This window comes from Penicillium paradoxum (genome assembly GCF_028828445.1).
Source record: "Penicillium paradoxum strain IBT 22861 chromosome Unknown utg000005l_segment0_segment0, whole genome shotgun sequence".
In the NCBI taxonomy this organism is placed as follows: domain Eukaryota; kingdom Fungi; phylum Ascomycota; class Eurotiomycetes; order Eurotiales; family Aspergillaceae; genus Penicillium; species Penicillium paradoxum.
In genome coordinates, this window is record NW_026643183.1 from 624,913 (window position 1) to 649,712 (window position 24,800).

General features: G+C 49.3%; 9 protein-coding genes across 9 annotated transcripts; 5 read left to right on the forward strand and 4 right to left on the reverse strand.

Moving 5' to 3' along the window:
- Positions 1-144: 144 nt before the first annotated feature.
- Positions 145-1,841, reverse strand: N7457_005277 (AATF family protein; the record flags this gene model as incomplete). Its single annotated transcript, XM_057176322.1, has 3 exons — positions 145-1,552; positions 1,603-1,705; positions 1,772-1,841. 3 exons carry the CDS (start codon positions 1,839-1,841, stop codon positions 145-147), a joined length of 1,581 nt encoding a protein of 526 aa, XP_057030624.1.
- A 284-nt stretch (positions 1,842-2,125) lies between these two features.
- N7457_005278 (Mrp/NBP35 family ATP-binding protein) lies at positions 2,126-3,401 on the forward strand (the record flags this gene model as incomplete). The annotated part of the gene is made up of 4 exons (XM_057176323.1): positions 2,126-2,209; positions 2,332-2,467; positions 2,563-2,682; positions 2,743-3,401. The coding sequence occupies 4 exons, from the start codon at positions 2,126-2,128 to the stop codon at positions 3,399-3,401; spliced, it is 999 nt and encodes a 332-aa protein (XP_057030625.1).
- Positions 3,402-3,861: 460 nt separating this feature from the next.
- Positions 3,862-8,123, reverse strand: N7457_005279 (uncharacterized protein; the record flags this gene model as incomplete). Its single annotated transcript, XM_057176324.1, has 4 exons — positions 3,862-6,507; positions 6,568-6,677; positions 6,991-7,002; positions 7,055-8,123. 4 exons carry the CDS (start codon positions 8,121-8,123, stop codon positions 3,862-3,864), a joined length of 3,837 nt encoding a protein of 1,278 aa, XP_057030626.1.
- A 3,455-nt stretch (positions 8,124-11,578) lies between these two features.
- On the forward strand, positions 11,579-13,696 carry N7457_005280 (flavin monoamine oxidase family protein; the record flags this gene model as incomplete). The annotated part of the gene is made up of 1 exon (XM_057176325.1): positions 11,579-13,696. One exon carries the CDS (start codon positions 11,579-11,581, stop codon positions 13,694-13,696), a length of 2,118 nt encoding a protein of 705 aa, XP_057030627.1.
- A 695-nt stretch (positions 13,697-14,391) lies between these two features.
- On the reverse strand, positions 14,392-15,162 carry N7457_005281 (SDR family oxidoreductase; the record flags this gene model as incomplete). The annotated part of the gene is made up of 1 exon (XM_057176326.1): positions 14,392-15,162. The coding sequence occupies one exon, from the start codon at positions 15,160-15,162 to the stop codon at positions 14,392-14,394; it is 771 nt and encodes a 256-aa protein (XP_057030628.1).
- Positions 15,163-15,746: 584 nt separating this feature from the next.
- Positions 15,747-18,007, forward strand: N7457_005282 (uncharacterized protein; the record flags this gene model as incomplete). Its single annotated transcript, XM_057176327.1, has 7 exons — positions 15,747-16,056; positions 16,107-16,402; positions 16,453-16,527; positions 16,586-16,813; positions 16,863-17,345; positions 17,396-17,700; positions 17,752-18,007. 7 exons carry the CDS (start codon positions 15,747-15,749, stop codon positions 18,005-18,007), a joined length of 1,953 nt encoding a protein of 650 aa, XP_057030629.1.
- A 1,743-nt stretch (positions 18,008-19,750) lies between these two features.
- On the forward strand, positions 19,751-20,251 carry aspf13 (allergenic cerato-platanin Asp F13; the record flags this gene model as incomplete). Its single annotated transcript, XM_057176328.1, has 1 exon — positions 19,751-20,251. One exon carries the CDS (start codon positions 19,751-19,753, stop codon positions 20,249-20,251), a length of 501 nt encoding a protein of 166 aa, XP_057030630.1.
- Positions 20,252-20,434: 183 nt separating this feature from the next.
- On the reverse strand, positions 20,435-22,173 carry N7457_005284 (NADPH-adrenodoxin reductase; the record flags this gene model as incomplete). Its single annotated transcript, XM_057176329.1, has 3 exons — positions 20,435-21,307; positions 21,363-21,794; positions 21,877-22,173. The coding sequence occupies 3 exons, from the start codon at positions 22,171-22,173 to the stop codon at positions 20,435-20,437; spliced, it is 1,602 nt and encodes a 533-aa protein (XP_057030631.1).
- Positions 22,174-22,384: 211 nt separating this feature from the next.
- Positions 22,385-24,667, forward strand: N7457_005285 (uncharacterized protein; the record flags this gene model as incomplete). Its single annotated transcript, XM_057176330.1, has 3 exons — positions 22,385-22,558; positions 22,613-22,801; positions 22,853-24,667. The coding sequence occupies 3 exons, from the start codon at positions 22,385-22,387 to the stop codon at positions 24,665-24,667; spliced, it is 2,178 nt and encodes a 725-aa protein (XP_057030632.1).
- Between the last annotated feature and the right edge of the window lie 133 nt (positions 24,668-24,800).

Here is a 24,800-nt window from a genome sequence, read left to right on the forward strand (position 1 = left end):
TGCGAGCAGAGGATGACCTTGCAGTACACATCATATATACTGCCAGAAGAAATTGTACCATTGAATGCACAGAAAGTTCGCCTTTTGAGATTGGTGGCCGTAACCACTTATTTGTACAAAATACGTATGTGAATGTATGCAAGACTAGTTCCGGAACAGTCTCAAGCCTCCTTCCTCACGATCAACCTCATCCTCATCGCTGGCATCCTCATCACCTTCGCCAAGTAGTCCACTGGCTGTTTTGCCGAGCAGAGAGGCAAAGAACTCATCTCGTGCGCGCGTAGTCCAGGAACCACGGTCATCGGGGGCCATGAAGTTCTGGAGCTTTTCATGCACAGTGTACTTCATCTTGCGACCTTTGGAGGCACGGGTATCAATCTCTCGCTTCACCTTATCGTTGCGCATACCAGTGATCGGGTGAATGGGCAGGCGGGAGGGCAGCTGTTGCAAGTTGTCAAAGCCGCTGGTCATAGAATCGGATGAGGACATGCGTTGTTCAACGAGATCACGCAGAAGAGTCTGGTAGAAAGCACCGTCATCGTAAACAGGTTCTTGCTTGTCAGAAGTGCGAGAACGTTTGGAAGATCGCTCTCCAATCTCTGTGGCTATTTGAGCATCGAGGACGGCTGTGATGGTCTGTTGGCGACCTGAGGTAGAACCGAGGAGCTTGCCTCTGGCGTTGGGGAGAGATCCAGAAGTGCCTCTGACTTTCGAGGACCACTTGTCGAGGACAGAGCGACGGTGCGAGGTGGACTCAGATTCCAATTCAGCCATACGTTCCCATAACGAGGCGGAGCTAGTAGTAAGAGAGGCGGGGGAGGGTCTCTTGCGTTTTTTGCCCTCTTTGGTGGCGGCGTCTGCCAGAGCAGAGCGTAAGCCTTCGAGGGTAGACCATAATGCCATTGCAGCAGACTCCGCCGACTTGATTGCTTCCTCATCAACCACTTCTTCTTCATCAATCTCCATCGACTTCTCTTCGCTTTCATCACTCTTCGATCCCAAAGCAGCAGCAATACCGTTGATAGCTGTCAATCCACCTTGAAGCTTGATCCGCGCGTTGAGGAGGGCGTCAAAAGTGGTACGTTGTTGCTTTACAGCCTTTCCCTTCGTAGCATCGGCCTTGGCTGCCGAGGATATTGTTGCAGCAATGGCTTTCTGATCAGTCGCCATTAGTCTCCGAATCTCGTCTCGGTCTCCGGACCTTGCGCCGCCATCATGCCGGCCATCCTTATGGGCCTTCTTGGAGTGCTGTTCCACTACCTCCTCGTCATCCTCGAGTTCGTCCTCTTCATCGTCGGTGCTCTCGTCGGTGTCATTGCCGCCACTGTCGTCTGCTTCCTCGTCGGAACTCTCCTGGGCAAGGGCGCTGTCGTCGCTGACCAGGCTCTCGGAGGCAGAGAGGTCATCTAGGCCCTCGTCTTCCTCGTCGGAGTCGGCTCCCGTGCTGCTCTGATCTTCTTCACTTTCAGCGCCAAGCGCCGCCCGGCTCACCCGGGCACCGTCATATTGTTTCCCCAGCGGGATGGGGTCGTCTTTGCGCAGCTTTGCCTTTCTATTTGATTATTAGCGCAATGCCAATAGCAAATTTTTTACTTGACGCACCCAACAGTCTCATAATGCTCTCTCCCAGTAGTCACTTCATCTTTATCTTCACCTTCCTCGTCACTTGATTGTTGACCATTATCAATATCCTCGGGATCGAAGTCTATGCTACAAGTTAGCGCTCGATGTCCAGCATCAGGGTCAATCTGTGTAAACATCGGTTTCTTACCTTTAGGAGTTGGGTCTTCAAAATCAGCGAGCTGCTCAGCTAGCGAACGACCTGCGCGTGGTTTGCCCATGGTGCCTGGTATGTGGAGAGAGAAGATGGCTACCGCGCAACTTTTTTCTACAATTTGCCCGGATAACGGATAATCACTCCTATCTAGGTTTAGCGCCCGAAGGCGGTACGGCTTCGTGTGGGCGGTGTTTAACAGTCCGCTCCTAGCCCGACGGGCGGTCGAGTATTCTGTCGGCAGTATCGCTGTGGGTATCTTGCACTGCATGTTTTGGAGCTTCTTGTGTTGCTCACCGATCAATTGGTATATCGTCCTAACTTCTGGCTTATATCGTTAGATTTGCCAATATGTTGGCTTCTCCAACTAGTGTCATGCCTAAATGCGCAAGGTTTTTTTCCACTTGCCGAATGCTTCAGCATGATAATCCTCTGGTCAGTCTCACTTTATGTCTAGGGCTTCAGTGATAGTCCTTAAATTCGCTGGCTGCCCACTAGAGCCCTTTTATTGACCTGTCCCCCAATTACCTTCTCCTGCATCGACTGACTGTTAATAGGGACTCCCACGCTCTGGTACTCCGCCAACTTTCCGTTCGCGCCGAGGGCTTCCCAAAAAACGCAAGATTCGAGACGTCAAGAAAGTTGTTGCCGTCTCCTCGGCAAAAGGAGGAGTTGGAAAATCTACAATAGCTGGTGGGTCAAAGCTCTACATCTATATCCATGTTTCGATCCGAGTCGCCGGAGTGGAAGGTCTATGGATAGAACAATCGCTAAACATATTCTACCAGTCAATCTCGCGCTATCATTTGCTCGCCGTGGCATTCGAACAGGCATTCTTGATACCGATATATTCGGTCCTTCTATCCCGACACTTTTAAATCTCTCTGGCGAACCCCGCCTCGATGAAAGTGAGAAACACATCACCATCCTAGTGTTACCGTCCTCTCCATACTCATAAACATTTTCAGATAATTGCCTCGTGCCTCTAACAAACTATGGGCTCAAATCTATGTCAATGGGTTACCTCCTACCCCAAACCCAAGCTGACAGCACAACTGGCGAACTACCCATGGACACAACACCTATCTCATGGCGCGGACTCATGGTGACAAAAGCCATGCATCAACTCCTCCACTCTGTATCATGGGGTCCACTTGACGTCCTCATTCTCGATCTTCCCCCCGGAACAGGCGACGTCCAGCTTACAATCAACCAAGAAGTGATCATTGACGGTGCGGTCATTGTATCAACACCACAGGACATCGCACTGCGCGACGCAGTGCGCGGCATTGGGATGTTCCAGCGAATGGAAGTCCCTGTGCTCGGAATGGTGCGTAACATGGCTTATTTCGCGTGCCCAAGCTGTGGGGAACAAACTCGTATATTCTCGCATGGAGATAGTCACCACCACGCGCACGGTGAAAACCATGGTGTTGTGGCGGAGTGCAAACGGCTTGGAGTCGACTTCCTTGGTGATATCCCTCTCGATGCCAAGGTGTGCGAGGATGCTGATCGTGGTATGCCGACGGTCGTTGCGGAGGAGAGTGTTGAGCGCAGTGCGAGACGGCAGGCTTTCCTTGACGTTGCAGAGCAGGTAGCTCGGAAAATTGGTCTTGATTGGCGCTGAAGGGTTAGTTTGTCTTGGTCGTAGACGTTCATTCAAAACTACCGTGTATTATTATTCTAGACTTCAATTATCCGGTGGCTGGCTACTGGCTATTCCATCATCGACTGGATTTCTATATGAGAACTCAATGTGTGGATATTTCTGCTCGCGATTAATCTAAAGCTAGAAAGAATTGATCTACTCTCTAAATTGGGGTATGTATTGTATGTGATCTCCAGCATCATCCCATCGATATATGAGGGGTTTAACCACCAGAGGCTTGGAAGATGATTGTTCAGATCGGGTATATCCAACGCAGCAAAACATGGAAATAACAGATAGAATGCGAGCTCAAAGGACAGAGCTATAACTGAGCGAGCGATTATATATCAACGAAAGTGGTTAAATATCATGGCAAAGACATTTCAAATCCTTCAAAATCAAAATATAGATGATGGGTAAATGTTCATAGATGGCAATGCTATAAGCCTTCTTCGGCGGTTTTGAACACCTCTCTGTCCGGCATTTCAGGACGGTGCGACATGGAGTCACGACCAGCAGCAGATAACACAGACAAAGTATCTGTAGACCGGCGACTGTTCTCACCAGCCATCATCGGGGGCACAACACCCCGTGCACCCGTCACAGCGCGGGTGCTGGCAGTATCGGATGCCATATTCGCGCAGGTAACTGAGTCCTTATCGCCACCAACGGTGCTGGCAGTTTCCGATACCATCTCGCTTCGACCGGCGACCGAGCCTGCAGCGGATGATGGCCGAGTCCTGCTGTGAGCTGAGATATCCGATTTCATTGGGAGAGTCCCCGCTGCGTGGAAGAGAGCTCTTGTGCTGGCATTCTCGTCTGTGAATTTGTGATTATTCACCTCGGGCAATACAAGAATCGGAGCAGCGCTCTTCTCCGATAGCGGTCGGGACGCAGTCTCAGGGTCCGTGGATATTCGCGCAGTGGAAGACTCCCTATTACTGGGGTGTTCCTTTTCATCCCATGTAACTGCTGTGGGACCAGTAGTCTGCGATCTGTCTCGGTCGGGACCTTCGTCTGACTCCTTTTCAGTTTGTGGATTGGTCGCCGGGGTGCTAGACCAGGTTCCAGCCTGCCCAGCATCAACGCTAGGACGGGTGGAACGTTGACCTGCTTCTACAGCCTGTGCCTCCCTTTCCATCGTGCGCTCGTCATGCTTGCTTCCCCAGCCACTCCAAAGCATCATGCCATAATTCTTTTTGGCATGTCGTTGCGGTAATACTCCAGGAGCAGCTCGTCGGGCGGCCAAAGAGCTCGGTGGAGGACATTCTCCATCAAAATCTTGGAAGCCATGCGCCAGTTCTTTCAGACGTCGGCTTTGAACCCGAAGCTTTTCCTTTGCAAACCTGATGTCCCATTCGTGCTTTGCATCCAACCACTTTTTGACGAGATCGGGATTGATTGCCCCGACTTGGCCCGGGGGAATCTCTAGCAATGGGTAGGAAGAAGGAGGTCCTAGCGGGAAAACATGTCCGCGTTTATCGATTCGCTGACGTATCATATGTTCATGGAATGCTGGAAGGGGATCCCCAGCCTTGCCGACTGAAGAGGGCCCAGGTCCCTTGGGCGAACCGTTCAATGCGACTTGAGGCACCGGAAGATCTTCATCTTCTGAGCTGCTTGACGAAATAGGGGAGAAGGCACTCTCATCCTCAATTTCAACCTCTCCATTCTGCGCACGTGCCAAAGCCCAAGATCCAAACTGCGAGATGGACCTGAACATGTATTTAGCCGGCTGGGTAAAGCTCAGGGTGGGAGCCACATGGCATAGATCATCCCAGACTTGGAGTTGTACATAAGTCGGTTTATATTTGTTCAAAGCCTCCCGATTAGGATCATTCTCATCGAGGTACACGTCACTGGGTGGGTATGCTTTCGGGTTTGCTGCTTTGTGGGCGATATAAAATTGCTCGTCACGAAGCATCTCACCACCGCCACTCAATATTTGTAGAGGAGGAAGACCACCTAGGGAGGGTTGAAGCACGGGCGAGACAAGAGGGTGGGACATAAGTTGGTTGGTCGTGTACATCTGAATTTGGTCCTTCAATTCAACCGTCTGCCCATCCAAAACAACATGAATATTGTCGGGTTCGCCATGCAAAGTGGCAGGGTCTGTGGTTTGCTGTTGACCAGGGTATGCATGTTCAGATGGAGGTGGGGTATTCTCATGGACAGTATAACCGCGGATGGCAGTCTCTCCAGCAGTGCTGTTCGCGTCGGGAATAGCCTTGTTGACATCTTCAGCCGTGATCGTTGGTTGGCGTGACAATTTCTTCATTTTCAGTATATCATCCGCGTTGGGAGGGGGCCAAGCAGCCGAGGGTTTATGCCGGAAACCATGGGACGGAATATAATCGCCAGGATTATCCGCCACAATACTTGGGAAAGAGTGTGTCAAATCGACCCAAGGCGAGATCAAGATGGCGCCTGCGGGCAAGGGAATGCCTTGGTCTCTCATGACAACCAGCATCGAAAGAGCCATGCCTCCGCCTGCAGAGTCACCAGCAATAATGATTTCCTTCGATTCATATGACTCGAGTAGCCAAAGGTAGGCTGCTATGCAATCATGTAGGCCACATGGAAAAGGGAACTGCGGTGCTAGTCGATAAGCCGGTGCAAAAACACGCCCTTTTAGCTTGCGTGCATGGCGCTGCATCATATAACGATGGGTGTCTACGCTTCCAAAGAAATAGGCACCGCCATGGACATAGAGCATCACGCGGTTGCAGTGCTCATTGGTCTTTTGCGTTTGGTTGTAATGGCTGCGCATCTCTATCCACTCTCCCTTCAGCTCTTCAGAGGGGCCGCGCCATTGCCACCACTTCTCTCCTCCCACACGTATGACACCTTTGGGTCCCAGCTGCTTTGTCACGGCACTTGCAGCAGAGGACAGGTAAACATCGGGGATCGAAACCGTTTCCGTTCTCACCCAATGTGGACTTGGGACCCATTGACGGGTAAATGCCTGGAAGTCTTCGATAGGGTGTTTGGATGCATAATATAGGAATTGACGAACGATCTGGATACCTTCATCGTAGGTAATGTGCACAGTAGGTTTGTTATGTCGCGATTTGCGATGCAGGTACTATAAGGCCATACGCGATCAGTCAGACAGCCCTAGCCCTGCACTCTGACAAGAACTCACATGACTGATCAGAGTCTGAAAAACAGTCGGGGTCAGTGCTACACCTAGTGCGACTGTATGTAACGGCATAATGGCTCTGTTGGTAGGGAGTAGACCGGTTGTCGCGAAGTCTAATCAGCTAATATTCGCGTAGATTTAAATAACCAAATGTAAAAAAAGAGGGTCCGATCGCAAAATACTCCGACGTCATTAAGGAGAGAACGGTATTAAGCGAATGTCATAACGGAGGGAGGTAGAAACGTGAAGTACCCAACCAGACAACCAGACCGACGAGGAGCCAGACAGGGGGGATGATGTCATAACGTGAGATGGCCCGATCGGGGGTTTATGTCTTTTTATGCTTTTTATGCTTGTTTCTGTTCACTACGTACATATCGTGCAATTATGCAATTTTTATGTTTCTCTTTGCTCCCCTGTCCTTACCAATGGCGTCTTCTGGGTCTTGCAGTCCACAAAATTATGCCAATATAGACCACCCCGACGATACCAGCCACAATGCTGGTTGCGATCATAGCCCCACGCGGCCCTTGCGCAATCCTAAACCCAAGCCCAGCATTGATGATTCCCAAGAGTATCATCAGTCGTCCAAACCACCGGTGAATATAAGCATAAGGTCCTTTCCCGCCTGTCTTTCGGAAGAATTGGTGCTGCAATAGGCCCATTGCCGGTTGGAACAAAACAAGGCATGTGACAACGATTATCCCGAGGATCGCATGGTAAGAGTCAACCAATTCCAGCTGTCGGGCCAATGAAATACCAAGGCCAAAACCAACAATCACTAGTGCCAGAGTGATGACTTGGAAAGTTCCATGGATTCTAACGGGCCATCGCGAGGGCGATATATGAAGTCCGAGTGCAAAGAAAGGGAACATGACCACAAAAGCCAACACCATGAACACAGCATGAGCCGTCTTCTTCCTATCGATCGTGTCTTGGAAGGCTGCAAAGCTTGGATCCTCTTTACCGGAGGAGATGGTCGAGCGGGATATTTGGGAGAATGGATTCGCTGAGCTCCCACCCGTCGCCTTTTTCAAGTCGATGGACACTACGCCGTGATCATCATGGTGGATGATACTTTCAGTCACACTGACAGAGTTCAGTGACGGTCCGTACCTCACAGCCCATATCCATGAACTGGAAGAGCTATGCACATTTTCTGCTCCCCCATTCCATTTCATGCATGTATCACATCGGACACTGGCGGTAACGACTCCGTTGTGCACACCGCTCCCATTCAGAATCGTGATTTGGGCGTCTTTGTTATACAAAGGCTCAATCTCACTGACACCCGACCGCGGTGAAACCGTGACCTCGTTCCCAGATGTATATACGACAAAGATATTAGCACCTGCCATCCGCGTTCCTTGGCCCAAGCCAAACCACTGCACTCGGCGGGTAGCGTTCATCTGGAAATACATGGGACCCGATCCCGATTTAGCTGTGTCCTCAGGAACATTGATGCTATAGGTGAGATCATCGTTGCCTTGAGGGTGAAAGCTCTGGACTTGAGCCAGGACAGGAAGGGCCCATGAGAGCCAAAAGAAAAGGCGGACCATTCTTGAAAATTGAGGGTGAGCTCAAGAAGAGAGACCTGCTTTTAATAAATAATGACAACTCAACTCCAGTTGTTGCACGGTTGACATATGAACCAGGCTGGGGCCAAGACTTCTGATTGATAATAACTTTCCCATTTTCTGCATTGAAGTGGGTGCCACCTGTCCAACCTCTGGAAATAGCCCTGAAAATAGCCCTGGAGCATCTTACGAGTTACCTATTGGAGTAGCTTCAACTGACAATCTATTCCCTTTTTTGCGGGAGTCCAAAGCCCAAACGAATGATGATACGCGCGCTTTGCTGCGCCCCCAGGGATGTCAGCTTCTGGAGTGGCGATCAGGCGTTCAAGGTGCTTCCCTGTCAGCTGACAGGACTTTTCTCATTCAAGGGCACAGCTGCTCTCAAGTACGGAGTACGGAGTATTGGAGTTGCTTTTTCTTTGTTCAGGGGAAGTGTAGTCGATCCAATCGCATTGCAACCATGTAATCCTGCCAGGATTTCTTTGTCCAGTTCCGACTGGTCAAGCCTTTTGAGAGAGCTGATGCAGATTACTTAGGTGTTATAAGAACGTATAGCTATTTAGCTGCCATAATGTGTATAGCTGAGCAGTGGCTATGCTTTAGTCTTTACGGAGTATGTAAAACCCTGTCTCGGTGCAGAGTGGCTTGAGGATGACCTCGGGATACGCGATACTAAGGTTGACCCCGCGGGGTAGAGGGAAGTATAAATGGCAGAAGAAACCAAGTTTATGATATCTACATTTTATTTAGCAGATTACCTTTCGACTGCATACTCCTTCGACCGAAATCATGAAGAACAAATTGGGTTTTCTGCTCCTAGGACATCAATCCATCAACGCCTGAATGCAAACTCGGACGGTATCAGTAGGATGACTACCACTGCTGCATCATCAACTGCTACATTATCGGTATCGGGAAATCTCAGCACTTTCACTGTCGGTGAAGATGGTGTCACCTTACCCGCATACATCTGCTGTCTCCCTGGGGGGAAGGTCGAATCCCATTCCGACCTGCAGAGTCATTCAGTAGTAGAAGCCTCAGTTGACAACCCTTGTCATTCAAGGGACACCCCCGACTTTTCAAAGAGATGTGCTCCGACAATCGAAGAATCAGCGGGTTATGCACTGCCTCCAGGGTCAGTCAAACATTACAAGTAGCCGATTCTAAGCTGTGAAATCCAAAAGAGACCTGCCGTGTCCCCTATAACCATCCATGGCCCAACTTCTATTTGGTACTACTGCGGTTAGATTGGCCAATTCCAGTCCAATGTAGTTAGTGTTATCAATCCACCGTAAGCATATCATCATTTTAGTGGGACAAGCTTGGCATACTCATGTCTTGTCAGCTCCAATGATCAAGACAATCTGAATGTTTTCAGAAATGCTGCTGCAAATGCAGAAGGCAGCACTATATCTGAAACCTTTCAGGACGACTCTCTTGGGACATCTAACAAGTAGCCGCTAGGCAGCACGATCAGTGAATTGAGAAGCATAACAACAGGCTCTACTTTAAGCCCAACGAATGCTCCTTCTACAATGGGTACTGCTATAGGCATGGGTGTTGTTATGACGTTGTCTTGCATTATCTCTCCCTATGATATAGGGTTATTTTCAACACTCACATTGGCCCAGATTCAAACAGGGTGGTTCCTACCATGGATATGTCTCCCGTAGATCTCTGTATCATAATTTGAGTTCACTCGTTTCAACGGAAAGAGATATTCATGCTTCTGTCTCGGGTTCTTGGCTCGCATGCTCTGAAGTGTATTCAAGGTGGCACAGATGGGACAAGCCACGTTCGAACGCCCCGATTAGTCGGTGACTTGTTTTGTCGGTTCACAGCAGGCTTGACGCGTAATAATTTGACAAAGGGATATATAGATTCACTGCATACGGCATAGCCACAAGACCTTTGGGGCAGGTGCAAATTTAGACTTCGTCCGCAGGAATGCATGAGACGCCGAAAACGAAATTCGACATGGCTAATACCCAATGGCAAATACGCACTGAACCCTCGGCCCAAACCCGATCCTCAAGTCCGCAACCATTGCTTTCCGGGCAGCCCGTAGTACACATGCAAGGACTAGCCACATGATTATGTTGGCAGAAATAGCACTCACCGAGGTCTGCAATTTTTGGCCAAACATGTCAATAAACAAATTTAGCATTGCTGAGAAGCAACAATGTAGTCTACTCAGGTTCCTAGTAAGACGATTTCCCCCTATACTATCAAGTGTTATAAGAGAATCAATAGTTGAGACCCCATGGTACGTAAAGGGAGCAAAGGAAGTACAGTGTATTTATAAGAGCTTACTAGCAGTTTCAAGTCACTGTAATGGATGAACGAGGTGGTATCGCTGACATTGATGTCGAGGGTTTGATCGCGGGAAGAAGGGACCTATACATTCACATCCATGGATTATGTACATGATGGCCCATCCATGACGTCAGATATAGCCGTCTAGCCGAATGTGGCCTAGTGGCCGCTGGGCCCATAAATTCATTGGGCGCTAGTCGATTTTGGGCGACAGCTATACTTGGAAAGTTGAGGGCATCATTTCTTGTCATTCTTTCCTGCTTCATAGTCCGGACTCTATCTCTTATATTTCACACTCAACTTCTTCCGAAAAGTAATTACCAAGCATTTTCCCCTTCCAACCTACAAGTCCTTAATTCTATCCCTCACACTGGGCTAGGCTTGAAACACGGGGTTCGGCCTATCTCATAAATTTAGCAAATTGGATTTTTTGCCCATTGAAGGCCCGGATTCCAGCCAGAGAAAAGAAAAAGCCCTGGTGGAAGCAGATCAATTGACAGGAGTCCACTGATGAGAACGACCGATGTTATGCCGCCACTTTGCTTGTGGATGATCTGCTATATGAACCTCTTTTGTTCAAAATACATTCCTCTATCTGCCTATGTATCTATTTTGTAGATCGGCACCTGGAATTTTATGCTACTTTATCTCTCTTCTTAAATATAGATATCAGAGGGTTGGTTCAGTAACTACGACGCGGCGGATCAAACAAAGCTGTATATCTCGATATGGTCGTGATCTGGCATACTACACAGCTCAGAAATGTCCTTGCCAATACTACACCTCTATTATTCTGGATTCCTACGGGTGTGTAAGTACCAGCCGATCTCTGCTAGAGTCAGGAGCGATCTGTCAGTTGGATTGTTGATCGTCAGCCACAAGGTCCGCACAACCAGCAAAGCAATGTCTTGGCTTTCCACACGGTACTCTCCATGACACTTCAATCCGGTAAATAATCCCAAGCTTTATGGAAACAAAAAGAAAAAGCGCCTGGTTGATCACAGTGGACATGGTCGATCGCATTCTCGCGCTTGTCTTGGCACCGCAGAAGGTCCTCAGAAGTATCGAATGGTGGGATACGCTCATTTGAGTGCGAATATAAAAGCCAGAACTCATCCAAGATGCTTGAATCCACCACTTTTGCGATGCTAGGCAAATCGTCTCTTGTCGTTGCAACGTTCATTGTTGCCGTTCCTGCACTTGGCGCTAACCATGAACAAGGAACAGCAAAAGTGACAACATCCGACATAGTTCGAAGTGGCGAGTTAGCCAATGTTTATCTCGATTGGAATCATCGCCCACCAAGCTTGATCAAATCTGTGTATGCGCCCTGTGGTAGCGAGAGCTCTTCGACAAACGAGCAAATCATCGGACAATTCTCAATCAGCGAACATCCTCCACAACGACTGGCCTGGGCAGTCCCGGATGATGCACCAACACATCATTGTGTCTACATTTTCGGATCCGACAATCGAAATGGGACAGAAAGGCTCTTGGGCAAAAGCAATCCCGTCTCTGTGCAGAAAAAGCTCAAGAAACGATCCACCGCAGACGCCAATATTCCCTTGTTGAAAGACTTTGATGCACAGGGGGCTTGGTTTGATGGAGTAGCCAAAATCAAAAGCAAAGTGGAGAACAATGGAGGAGTGGCTTCAAAAAGCTCTCCCAAGAATACATCGATTGCAATTGTTGGAGGCGGTATCTCTGGGCTTGCAACGGGCTTGATGCTGGACAGCATTGGTGTACACAATTGGGAGATTATCGAAGCCAGCGACCGCGTCGGCGGCAGGTTCCGGACGAAGTATGTCGCGGGCACCCAAGAATGGGCCGAGATGGGACCGATGAGACTTCCACATTCTGTCACGTACAAGGATGATAACGAGACGCTTTTATATTCCGACCATCAGTTGACATTCCAGATGGCCAACATCTTGAATAACATGAACAAGAATGAGTCTCAGTGGAAAATTGACTTCATTCCTTGGATTCAACACAGCCCCAATGAGCTGTATGATCGAGGGACTCGCCGCCACCCAGATGGAAGAGTCCCAACACGCGCTGAGATTGAGGAGGACTCGAGCCTAGAGGACCCGCCCGCAATGACCAGCGCCGAATACAGCAATACCGAGAACCAGATGGACAAGATCCTCAAAGACAAAAAGACCTTGAAGTCTCTTCAAAAGGATATCTGGAGAGCCCATAAGACGGCCATGGACCAAGGGCTCGATGACTGGAGTGAACAGGCCATGATGCGCCATGTGTTCGAGGCCAGTAAAAACATTACGGACGAGATTTGGACATCATCAGACTACGATGTGTTCTGGGATGAACTACATCACAACTCGAATCTCGGCCTTGATGGAAGCAAAAACAGCATGGGTGAGACGGAATGGCTCTGCATCGATGGAGGGTTCAATCGCCTGTCAGACGCTTTTCTTCCTCACGTCCGTGACAGACTTACTCTCAATCGGAAGATCAGAAAACTAGAGTCAGTCCAAGGCGAGGATGGCAACACTCGTACTCGGTTGTCGTGGTATCCCAGCGTCTCGAATCGTACATTCGAATCCAAAGAGTACGACTACACAATCATGGCAGCGCCTTTCACCATGACCCGCTTCATGGACCTGCCCAAGTTCTCCTCTGTTCTAGATCGCGCAATCAGCGAGGCAGGTCTGCGATTCAAGTCCGCATGCAAAGTAGCCCTTCTCTTTTCCGAAAGATTCTGGGAGAAAGGCGACCGACCGATTTTCGGCGGCTACTCCAAACCATCAAGTGATTCAGTCGGTGCTCTCTACTACCCAGTCTATGGGCTCAATGAGTCCCGCCCCGGTCTGATCATGCACTACCGAGGTGGCGATTGGAGCGACCGGTTTGTCAGCTTCTCCGATGAAGAGCACGTCCAGACGGTGCTAGATTCGATTGTCAGTCTGCACGGTGAACAAGCGCGCGAGCTCTATACTGGCGACTATGAGCGTCTCTGTTGGCTTCAGGATGAACACACTGCAACTTCTTGGTGTCGACCGGATGTTGCACAGCATCAACTCTACATTCCGGCTTATCATCAGACGGAACATAACACCATTTTCATTGGAGAGCATACTGCTCCAACTCAGGCGTGGGTTAGCTCCTCCTTGCATTCCTCAGTCCGCGGCTCGGTTCAGCTTCTTCTGGAATTGGGCTTAGTGGATGAGGCTAAGGAGCTTAACAAGCAGTGGATGGGAAGATGGATTAAGTTGTAAGACTCAAGATATTACGGCTTTGTCATATCATACATCTCAAACATTTGATCCATCGAAGAAAGAATATTTGGTTCAGCATAAAAGTTGGTAAACAGTCTCAGGTACGAAAGTATATAGCGCTCAGGAGTTAGTTCAATTCAAGTCGACCTCATCAGCTAGCTGCCTGTATGTGTCTGGTTTTGGACCGCTCTCGACGTCGCTCATTACTGTATTGTAAATAATAGTTTCTAAATGTAGCTATTGAGAATGGAGGATTATAGATGTAAAAGTTACTTGTAAAAAGACCACTAAAAAACTTCACAAGGCCGCAAACACAGCCAACCATATGAAACGCTTCGTTTTGCCGGCTTTCCAAGGTCGGACCTACATACCTCCCTTAGCTATGCACTTATTAAGGTCTCTCTGTCATCTTAATTCAAAAGCAGGCATACCTATTCAGGTAGCTAATCCAATTTTAATCGAAATGTCAGAGATCCACGAGGGAAGGCAGATCTGGGAAAAACACAGTCTCTGGATGATGCTATGGGATGAAGGAGGAAGACTAGAAGGAGATCAGGGAGACAAACAGAGGATGGTCATCTGACCATCCAAACACGAAACCAACTCCCGAGCGCTATACACCTTCGCACTCAGGACAACCAGGTGACTTGGCTAAGTATTTCCCCCTCGGCGGATTCCTAAAATACATATCCTGTCTACCAAGGCACAATATCTCCAGTCTCTGTGACAAACTTTCCCGACACATTTGCTCTTGTAGCACTGTCAATGACTTTGAGCATCCCTTCCACGCTGTCTTCAACAGTCAATGGTGGATCATGAGGATATCCCAACTGCTTCGCAACAGAATATCCCGCGCGCGTTTGCACCCAGCCAGGATGCAAAGCAAACGCAACTAAGCCATCCGCCTCATTCTGGCTATGAAGAGCCTTGGTAAGCCAGTTGGAAGCTGCTTTACTGGGCCCATAAGCCCCACCGGGGAAAGGTTCCTGTTGACCAACCGAACCAACCGAGGAAGATATCACTGCTAGTTTTGGCGCAAAAGCAGATCTCTGCATCAGAGGCCAGAATGCTTGGAAGACAAGAAGCGGGGCAATGGTGTTGGTTTCAAATGATGCACGGAGATCTTCCGCTGGAGTTTCAACGGCTGGTATCATTGGCGTCGCGCATCCGGCATTGCAGATGAGCACATCTATGTGTGACACTGTACTGACAGCTGCGGAGAACGTCCGTATAATATTATCGGGGGGAATTGCGGTTGAAAAGTCCAATTCGATGATGTGAAGTATACTGTTTTCGCCCATCTTCACATCCTCGATTTCTGCTCTCAGGCTTGTGGCGGCGTCTGGACTGCGCACGGAGGCCACGACAGTAGTGGCAGAGCGCTCTAGGAGCCGTTTTGTCAGTCCAAGGCCGAGGCCTCTGTTGGCACCTGTCACAACATATACTGTGTTCACAGTTGAAGCCATGGGGAAGTGAAACTTGACGTGTTAGGTCAGAGGGGGAGAGAGAGGGACCAAAGTAATATGGCCCCCTCTCATACGATGCAACTTTCTTAGGGCTGTGTGTGAGATTCACCAATCAGGGCTCAATGCATTACACCAACACACCTGGGCAGTCAGCTTCTTACAAACTGCCCGGGTGAGCCTAGAAATGGGCCCCTGAGGTCACTTCTGAAGAAATAGCACTTGCATGTTGACAAGATTGGTATGGCTCTACGCCTCCACGCAGTCAAAGCCTATCGAAGCTCGACACCTCCAGATAACCCACGACCACTCACAGTCACCAACTGCCCCTAGGCGAAAGCACGTAGCCCGAGCCGTCCCCCTCCTTCTTCCGCTAAATTATTACTCGATAATTTTCAGGAGAAACCCAGCCAATTCGAGTGAGAGAACAGATCTGTGATATGTGACAACCCGCCCCGGCCCCCAAAAGAGGGGTTCAAACTCCACCGTTATATCTGGAAGTTGGAGGTTAGAGGTGTGATTCGGACGAATTTATTTAAACCCGAGCACATCCAGTCTCAAACAAAACAACCAGATGAGAGTACATCATGGTTCTCATTTTTGGTTTTCGCCTGTGGCGCGTTTGTGCACTAATTCTCGTCTTCCTGATCCTGACTATTTCTGGCGCTTCAACCATCGACAACGGTAGGCTGTTTATCATCAATGGCTCCAATTACTATGCCGGCGATGCGGTATCGAGGATATCATTCTCGGATCTTGATACGACTCATTTGGACGAAACCGTCCCCATGACGCTCATTCGGACAGAGGAAGCTCTGCTCACTACGACTAGTATCAAAGAAATCATTTCGAATTATTCCGTCACTGATGATGTCTTTCAGCTTGAATTTCTGAAGAGTGGGCAGATCTCTCTACTTGCAAAAAGTCTTTAATTGACCTCGCAGCAGTGGTTTTCTTGGTATACGACGGAGATAGCCAAGGCCAAACGGACGCTTCTGTTCATGAAGTTCTCCAGGAAATAGGTCATAATCGGATTATAGCCTCTGCAAACTATCAATCTACGCCGCAGATCGTACCCGCCAGGCTGCTCAATGATCTACCAAAGGGACCATACTTTTATTCACCGCGGACTGGAGAGATCTATCAAGCCTTTCGTCTCTATTCCGATCATCAGCTAGCATTTACTGAGGGTACCCTTATCGACGGGGCCGGCGGGTTCAAGCCTCTGCCTGCAATCACATCGGTGAGTAAAATTGTGATATGTCTCAAGAGACCTCTGCTGATCGGCTCCAGGGTGCAATGACGAAGAGTATCGCTGTACCATCAAGGCTGTATTATACACCAACTTCAACAAAACCACTGGCCGGGGTAGGTCCGGAAAAATAAATCACGGTGATCTAATTCAATATCTAACTAAAATATCAAGTTGCGTCTGGGCGTGAAAGATATCTTCCACATAAAGGGACTGCGGACCAGCGGGGGCAATCGGGCTTTCTACGATTTATATCCTCCGCGAAATACAACCGGCCCTGCACTTCAAAGACTCATAGATGCAGGGGCCATTGTCGTGGGTAAAATGGGCACCGTTCAATTTGCGAACGGTGATAATCCCACAGCCGATTGGGTTGATTTCCACTGTCCTTTCAACCCCCGAGTAGGTCGTCCCATCCGTTTCTAAAGAACTTCACTAATACCCACTTCAGGGTGATGGCTACCAAGCCCCCAGCGGTTCGTCGTCAGGATCTGCTGCCGGTATTGCCTCCTATGACTGGTTAGATATTGCCATAGGCAGCGACACCGGTGGCTCGATGCGCAATCCAGGCGGAATGCAGGGAATCTTTGCCAACCGCCCATCTACCGGAGCTGTATCTCTTGACGATGTTCTACCACTTTGTTATGCACTTGACACTGCCGGCGTTTTTGCTCGCAATGCCGCCACCTGGTCGAAGGTCATGCATGCCTGGTATCAGAACTTTACAGACTATACAGAATACCCAAAGAGGTTATTCTACCAGAACTCTTCTTTTCCTTACACTAACACAACAGCCGGTATGCTTTTCGAGGAACTAGTTGTGAAAGTGGAAGACTTTCTTGGCACGAAGAGGGAGTATGTTGACATTGCTTCGCAATGGGAGAAAAGTCGCCCTCCGGGAACACCCTCAACTTTAGACGGCTTACTAAAAAAAGTGAGCTCTCACATACCTGAAACGTATCTTCAGACGCTGATCGTCGATAGACATATGCTTTGTTAGTATCCGTCGACCAATATCGCTCCTTGGCATTGCCGTTCTACGCAGACTATGCAGCCCAGCATGACGGTCGCCGACCATTTGTGAACCCGGGTCCATTAGCAAGATGGGCTTGGGGTCAAAAGAATGGTGGCAATGCCGGATATGACGAATCCTTCAAGAACAAAACGATCTTCAAGGACTGGTGGGCAACAAATGGATACGGAAAATCAGACAGCAAGACTTGCTCTGAGGGTATATATATTTATCCTTATAGCATTGGTGAGACTCAGTATCGGAATGTCTATTCGAGGTGAGTCCATCACGCCAAACGAATGACATGCCGGACTGCTAACGTTGGCAGTGGCCCTTCTGACCCTCCGATGGGATTTGGTGATCCTCGCATTTCCAACATGGCCGACACTCCGGATCTGGTAGTTCCTGTGGGGGAGATTCCCTATAACTCTACTGTCTCTCTGAAGACGGAGTTTATGCCAGTCACGATGAGTTTTACCGCAGCCAGGGGCTGTGATCTGATGCTGGTCAATCTCATCGAGGATTTGGAAAAGGCCGGGATTTTGAGGCCAGTGAGCACGGGGCCGAGAATGTATCCAGAATAAGTCGGCGGAAAATCAGAGAGTGTATCTTCACAGATACATGGTTCAACTCTATAGGTAAGACATTTTACTCGGTGCGCTTCTTCTCTACAAACTTTCAGCTACGTGAAAATGATATCAATGAAGATACCTACCGAAAAGGAAAGCCTGGAGCTACACAGATTGGCGTAGCCATAGTCCCTTGTTCTCTTCTTTATAGATGGTGAAGAAGGGAACGCTCGATGGCAGTGCACTCTCTGGTACACGGGTCGATTCAGCAACAGCATCTAACAACTTACCAACTGCCGTAAAGAATAGTAGGGTATGGAGGGTAGTCCATGGAGTCAAACCAGAGGGGTGTAGGTGTGTGTGTGTTCAATCTGTATCTACCTGCTATATATATCCTCATGATGCTTATCTAGCGAAAATGCAAATGTGCAAATATCAGGATAGGGATCTGACAGTAGTGAGAACAGGACCTAGATCCCCACTACAATATATAGACACACTCGAGACAGCCAAGATCCTTCCCTTCTCGCCCTTTAATCTCGAGGTAGTATCTGCGCGTAGCCTCCCAGCCCAGCATATATACGTATGTACTGGACCGAAATCTATAAGGTGGGATTGAAATTAGTTTAATCGTGTGGTGCATATTCAAACTTGCACTGGGAAATAAATAGCATACCCGGATCGGCAACAGCTTCATATTGTACTAGGGGCATATTAAATCCACACATATATATACCGGCCCACAAACCACCCAGTGTTTATCTATGATTGTTATAAAACCCGTGCTAGTGGAGCTCCGAGTATGATGCTATCCAAAATCTACACAGAAGAAAGTGAATTTAAACCAGATATAGTATATCAGTCCGACCTTGGTGTTGATATCCGGCTGGAAGCATAAAGGAATATTCCATTCAACGTATTTGTGTAAGTATTATAATAGTACACAGCTCTTCAACAAACACGTCTCCGTGGCGCAATTGGTTAGCGCGTCTGACTGTTAATCAGGAGGTTGGAAGTTCGAGCCTTCCCGGGGACGTTTCTTTTTGTCCTTTTGTTTTTGCTCCGTGTCCACATCCACGTACCTTACCTACCCATCCAAATTAGATTCTCTTTCCTTATTTGCGTCATTGCCCTCATATTCAATTCATCCCTTGCCGTATCGGTTATTCCTGTTGCCTTTTTTTGTCAGCGGCATATCAATAAAATTGACCGCCTCCATCTCCGATGAGACTAAAATGGGGCTATGACTATCTCCGTTCGTACTGCGATGCAACCTCGAATGCAGTCGCCCGCAGGAAGAATACGGTAACGAGCGCCGAGTCTCGCGTGAGCAGAGTGTGGATCGGCTTCGCAGTCCTGGGCGTGCAGATCGCATGCAAATATAACCACGGAAAATGCGCCATGTCTCAGCCTGCCCGCATGCTTCTTAGTACCCCCCCACATTGATCCTCGATCTTATTGACTTGGTTTCTGAGCCGGAATTCCCTGAGAGTATCGGCTGATGAAGGGCCATAGATCAGGCTATATCCGATCTGGGCTGTGTTACCGAAATATCTCAGACCTGCACCGCATGCAGGCTGCCAGCAAAGAGGATACGGAGTCGAAAAATAGAACAATCTTGGATGGGAGGCCTGGTAGATCGAGACAATGTAGTATATAAACCCCGTTGAGCGGGAGCAGAAAGAAAACAACAAGCCATCAAAACAACCTGTCTATCTCACAACCTCATTCAATCATACCTCCTCCAAACCCTCCAAAATGAAGTCCACCATCGCATTCGCTTCTGCCTTCCTGGCAAGCCTTGTCGCTGCTGCTCCTGCCCCAACTCCAACTCCAACTCCAACTCCGGCTCCGGCTCCGGCTCCAGCTCAGGCCGCAGGACAAACAGTATCCGTGTCCTGGGATGCCGCGTACGATGTTGGTACCTCCTCTCTGGCCACCGTCACTTGTTCCGATGGACCTTATGGTCTCCTCCCTCGAGGCTTCACCGATTTCGCATCACTGCCAATCTTCCCTAATATTGGCGGTGCGCCAACCATTGCGGACGGAAACAGCCCCAACTGCGGCAAATGCTATGAGCTGCACTATTCGTTCGGCAACACCGACAAGACTATCAATGTCATTGGTATCGATTCCGCTCCAAGTGGCTTCAACATTGGACTGCAAGCCATGAATGCCTTGACCAATGGCCAGGCAGAACGCCTCGGTCGGATTGATGCCACTTATGTGCAAGTCGATGACAGCGTGTGCGGAATGTAAGGGATAGACATAATCTGCATGGGGGCATGACGATAGAGGAAAAAAGGAGCAGAATTATGCATAAGAATGATGAATCATGCGGGGAATGAAAATGAGGATTGGAGTGACATAAGGAGCATTCTGTTATTTGAGATTTGTCCAATTATGCACATAGATAGTCTTTTTTTTATATAGACAGAAGCATCAATCAAGCACCTGCAACATTTCTTCTACACGCCCAAGCTTATCCCGGGGTTTGCCCTTTTGTTGACCTCGCTCTCGCTCTGCGGCATCAATTCGTTGCCAATCTTGCCAGGACGTAGGGCGTAAACCACGGCGCTGGGCCTCGGACTTGACCCCCTCCCAGCCTAGACCGCTGCTATGATTGGGTGCATGAAGCAAGGACTTTGAACCATCATGCTTTGCCAGGTCTTGCATAATAGTATCTGCGGTGGTGAATGCATCGGTCATTGTGGAGGCAATTACACCCGTTGGGCCTCGCTTCACCCACCCAGCACAGTATAGGCCAGGTAAATTGGAGATGAGTGATCCATCCGGTAATTTTTGAGGCTCGCCCTTGTTTGACAGACTTGTTACACGGCCGAATCCGTCATTGGGAATAATACCGCGCTGTGCGTCAAAGTCGATGCCAAGATCTTCGAGCCCCGGAAGCGGAAGGGATTTGTAGCCCACGCTGCGGAAGAAGACACAGGCCGGCAGATTGACCTGGGCACGCTTCCCGCTCGAGAGGTGCTTGGGAAACACTTTGGAGCTGGGGCTATGCGGGTCGGATGGATCGAGCTCATTGCGCGAGAACTTTACATGAGAAAGATGGTATGGGTATTCTGGCGACCAGTGTAGTGAGTCAGGCGCAAGTAAGAAGTCTAGAGACCAGGACTTAGGGGACGTTTGAGGATCATTGGTTGATCCCTTAGCTAGGAGTTGCATTAATCGCTTCTGTGCCCGAGGTAACGCCGATACCACTTCTTCCGGTGGGAGAATATCCTTTCGGACAGGATCAAAGGATACACCTGGGAGTTGTAGCATTTCACGAAGTTCTTTGATGGTGAAAGCGGCCTGGTTTAAGGTAGTCAGTAACGTGTGTATAGATAGCTAGTCTTGTATAGCTCACCTGGAGAGGTCCTCGGCGTCCAACAACTCGCACCCGCTTGATTCGACTCGTGGAGAGCTTTTCCACAGCATAATCTGCGATATCTGTTTTTTTAAGAGTATTCACATCCGAAAGAAGAATTCGGGCAACATCGAGTGCAACGTTTCCCTGTCCGACAATAACGGCGCTCTCTCCGCTCAGGTCGGGATCGAGATCTCGGTGCTCAGGTAGGCCATTATACCAACCCACAAAGGCACGCGCAGAATGCACGCTATGCAAAGCTTTCTCCCCAGGAATTCCAAGCTCTTTATCTTTTGTGGCACCATACGCGAATAAGATGGCATCATAATGTGGCTTCAGGGCAGCGAGCGGCAGGTCATGTCCGAGATCGATATTACCGACGAAGTTGAAACGCGAGGACTCGGCCACTTCTGTGAATTTATCCTCGCAGTTCTATTATTATAACCATGAGCTTATTGCTACACACAATGTTGGATGTCGCCTCATGGCTGAATCGCAGTATACCATGACTTACCTTGACTTCGGGGTGGTCTGGGGCAACACCATATCTAGCTAGGCCGAATGGCACAGGCAATTTCTCGTACATATCAACTATCGCGTCTTGCTGTTTGGCTAAAAGACGATAGGCCGCATAGAATCCCGCCGGGCCGGAGCCGACAATAGCCACGCGAACGGGTCTATCAGTTTGCGCGACATGGCTGTTGAAGCGCTTGGACGTGAACTGTGATGCAAAGCTCTGGTGTCGCAGTGGAGGCCGGCGAGTAAGTCGCCCAGTGCATTGAGCACATCTAAAGGCTTGATCTAGGCGCATGGTGTATGCGGACCGAGAACCCGTGCAGGTCATCGGAGATAATGAGATAGTGCACGTGACGTTATCGGTTGCCCCGGGCGACAATCACATGTTTGCGGTTGTAGGCGCCCATCTGAGCACATCCCAGTAGCTGACAGTCGCATTCCAGATTCCTCAACATTCCTGTTCCTTTGCTTCGCGTGGATGCCACGAGAGGCCTTCAGTCGCTACCATGGGGAGATCGTCGCCTCCATTCCTCTATGAGCGCCCGTCCGCCTACAATTTCAAAGGTCCCACCGATCGCGGGTTCAACCCAAGAGCCGTGACAGAGGCGAGCTGGAGTCGTCCAGCAGAAAAGCCCAAGAAAAAAGGACCATTGGTGAACCTCAATCGCCACCCTGATACAGTATGTGCAATTCTTCGGGAATTTGTGTGGGGTTTCTGCTAATGGCGGATGTAGTGGGGTTCTTTTAATACGGTCAGCTCATTTACACCGTTGAGCCACAAGACAAAGAATCGAGTCAAGTATGCACGGGCAACGCAGCTAGCTCTTCGGGTACTTACCCTTTTGGGAGCCCTTGGTTCCCTATTTTGCTCTATCGTTATCAAAGGAGCTGCAGCGACTGTCATCTGGATCATTCGCACCGGCGTGAGTAGGGTTCACTCAATGAAAACTGTTTTCCGCTGACCACTATCGCAGCCCATAGTCGCGATCCTCCATACAATCTATGGAATCTACCATAATTCTAGATCTGCTCTCGCGCGACCCGCCGGTTCTCAAGCCAGCTATGGACTATTCGCTTCCATCCTGGATCTGGGACTCATTGCATTTTATGTGTTTACAGCGTTCATGGCGTTTGGTGAATGGAACTCCAACGCATATAACTGGAGTACTCTGTTCAACAACAGCGACATGATCATCAAGATTTCTGAAAGCACCTTCATCTTGGCTCTCGCAAATGGCGCAATGCATCTCGTGTCTCTTGCGATATCGATTTTCCTTGCTATTACCTTCCGGAAAATCTCTCGCCTGCCACCTGATATGAATCCACTTGAAGACAACCTAACTGCACGCCCGCGCAAGAGCCCCAAGGAAGCTGAAGTGGAAGAAAAACATCTTAGTCAATCAACTTTCAATTCCACTGCCGAGGACCCGCTCATCGGATCTCCTCGCAGTGTACCATTCATGCATACACGTGAACAGTCACTTGGTGGTGACTCCAATCGTGGGTCTATGGGCATGGTCGATGAGCATCGACATTCCCAACCCTTCTATCAACACCGCCTATCGCACTTGGAATCCCCGACAGAGCCTTCCAGCCCCGAGATGTTATTCCAACACCCCGTGAGTCAGCCCTATGACATCACATCACAGACACTTGTCCCGGAATATCGAAATGTTGCCTCGCATGCTCCTGAGATCATCAATGCTACTGCTCACACGCGGAATTTGTCGTCACGTACTGCCGATCGATCAGATACCGTCAGCCCCTTGTCTGGTAACTGGGTGGCATACTCTGAGCGGTCTCTATCGCCAACGGGGGATGAACAAGATGCAAATGAGAATACTCTCCGCCAGTCCTCTTCTGTTTACAGCCGCCAAACTAACAAGACTCCTACATCCACCGGTAATGGTATTCGAGACTGGTTTGCTTACGGTTCCAAGCCAGAGCCAAGCATCGGAAGTGCCATTCCAGAGGACGTCCGTGGAGAGTATGCGTCGCTTGCCATGCATGAATTCTACGGCCTTGATGACAATCATCGTGAACAAGATGTGGGCGATCAGCGCATGGATATCTTTCCCGATCCAGCAGAGCACAACGACTTGGACGATGAGCATGATGACTCGATTCCATTTAATCCGCTCATGCTCAACCCACCAACTCCGCAACCTATTCTGACTGCGCAGCCCGAGAATACCGATCCTGTGCGACGTATTGCTTTAAGTGACAATCCAAATCTATCTTACAACGAGAATGCACAGCCCATCTCAGTGCCCCACGAAAGCCCCATCCCTAGTTCGCCGAAGAGCCGATTCTATGGCGACCTAGACGTGGATGGCAAGCCTGGATTGGACACAACCCGCGAGCCAAGTGTTCAAATGGCCCGCAAGCCCACCAAGCTGATCAAGAAACGCAGCAGCAAGATGTCTGCATATGAGGCGCTTAAGAAAAATGACAGCGATGAGGAAGATGGAAACCTCTCAGCTAGGATGGCTGCTTCGCCTCGCGCGACTGAAAGTGATCGCAAGGGTCGTGTCGTGAGCAACACCGGCGCAGACACTGGCCGTCCAGGTGTGGCAGCTGGTGTTGGTGCCTCCTTGTCCTCATATGGGAGCTACATCGCCGGTCTGGGCGTTGGCCGCCGCCGCGATGTGAGTGGTAAAATTGCCGAAGAAGGGCGCAGCGATAACGTCCTCGATGAGCAGCCCACCCAGGAGAATATCAGCCAGGGACAGACTCCTAACGCTTCCTCCTCTCGGGCAGCTGGATGGGCTCGCTTTGCTGGACTTTGAATGTGATATCCATGATCTTTTATCTGCGGAGTTTATGGGTTGTTTTTATGAATGGCATGCAGCGTAATGCTTCTATTTGGGACTGCTTATATCCCCTTTCTGTTGGTTCTTTTGGAAATATGTGATCGGAATT